General features: G+C 35.2%; 1 protein-coding gene across 1 annotated transcript in view; it reads right to left on the bottom strand.

The window, feature by feature from the left end:
• Positions 1–1,029, bottom strand: part of USP47 (ubiquitin specific peptidase 47) — a 122,847-nt gene that overhangs the window by 26,794 nt on the left and 95,024 nt on the right. The window contains exon 18 of the mRNA XM_019652824.1: positions 779–898. Within this exon, the coding sequence (XP_019508369.1) occupies positions 779–898 (120 nt within the window). The remainder of the gene's footprint in view (positions 1–778; positions 899–1,029) is intronic.

The following is a 1,029-nucleotide window of genomic DNA, read 5'->3' as shown; positions in this document are numbered from 1 at the left end:
GACACACCACACAGAAGTATTAGAAGAAAACAGAGGTAAATAAAAATTACACTTCAGGATTGACAAAACAATACTAAAAATCGTTAAATAAGATAAAAGACTAGACTGCACTACGATGAACGAGACTGGAAAAAACGATAAATAAAAGATGGCAAACAAGGAAAATTTTGGATGCAATTTATCCAGAGTAAACCAAAGACATCAGAAACAAACACACAGGAAAAATGATAAAGGATAAAACACATAATAATATAAAAAGATGAAACAAAAAGAGCGATGTGAACTTTCCGTTTTATAACAGAGATAAATGAGTAGGCAAGGGGAATAGTTGGATGAACCCAAGATGATAATTTTCTCTATACCAGACATGCCTCTGATTTTCACCATGAAGTATGACTTTCTGGGAGAAGCTCAAGAATGAATAAAATTCAGGGGACATAATCACTGTGGATAAAAATAGCCATGAAGGATTCACCAAAGAGGCCGGACTAATCAGGGGCTTGAAAAAAATGTAAGGAGAGGGGCAAGAACACTCCAGGCGGGGGTAGCTCATGGACAAGGGAAGAGAACCAGCAAGACTGATGCAGAGAACAGAAAGAAGCCAGATCTGCCCTGACTACAAAGGAAGGAAATCAGTGGGAGGATGTGAGAATTTTAAAGGTAAATTACAGACAGATGATGGATAGCTTTAGAGGCTGGGTTTATAATATTGAACTTTATTTAATTTACTATTACCAGCATAGAGAATATTGTAGTAATGAAATAATAAAAGAGATACCTTGTTACTTCTAAAAAAACCTTCAGCTTTCAGGGTTTTACTGGGCACAGTGAGAAGACGTAAATCATTGTAGCAGCGTTCCAGCACTATTCTCATTGTTTCAGCAGGTAAATGGATGGCCTATAATGAAAGTAGAATAATTTAATAAAAAAGTACTCTTTCAGGAATAATTCTACTTGACTTGGAAATATGAGAAAAATAAGACAATGCTGAGTTCTTCTTAAAAATAGCAGAAAGAAAATTAAGAGAAA

The sequence above is a fragment of the Hipposideros armiger genome, unplaced genomic scaffold (assembly GCF_001890085.2).
Source record: "Hipposideros armiger isolate ML-2016 unplaced genomic scaffold, ASM189008v1 scaffold_188, whole genome shotgun sequence".
Lineage (NCBI taxonomy): Eukaryota > Metazoa > Chordata > Mammalia > Chiroptera > Hipposideridae > Hipposideros > Hipposideros armiger.
This window is presented reverse-complemented; position numbering and strand designations above follow the sequence as displayed.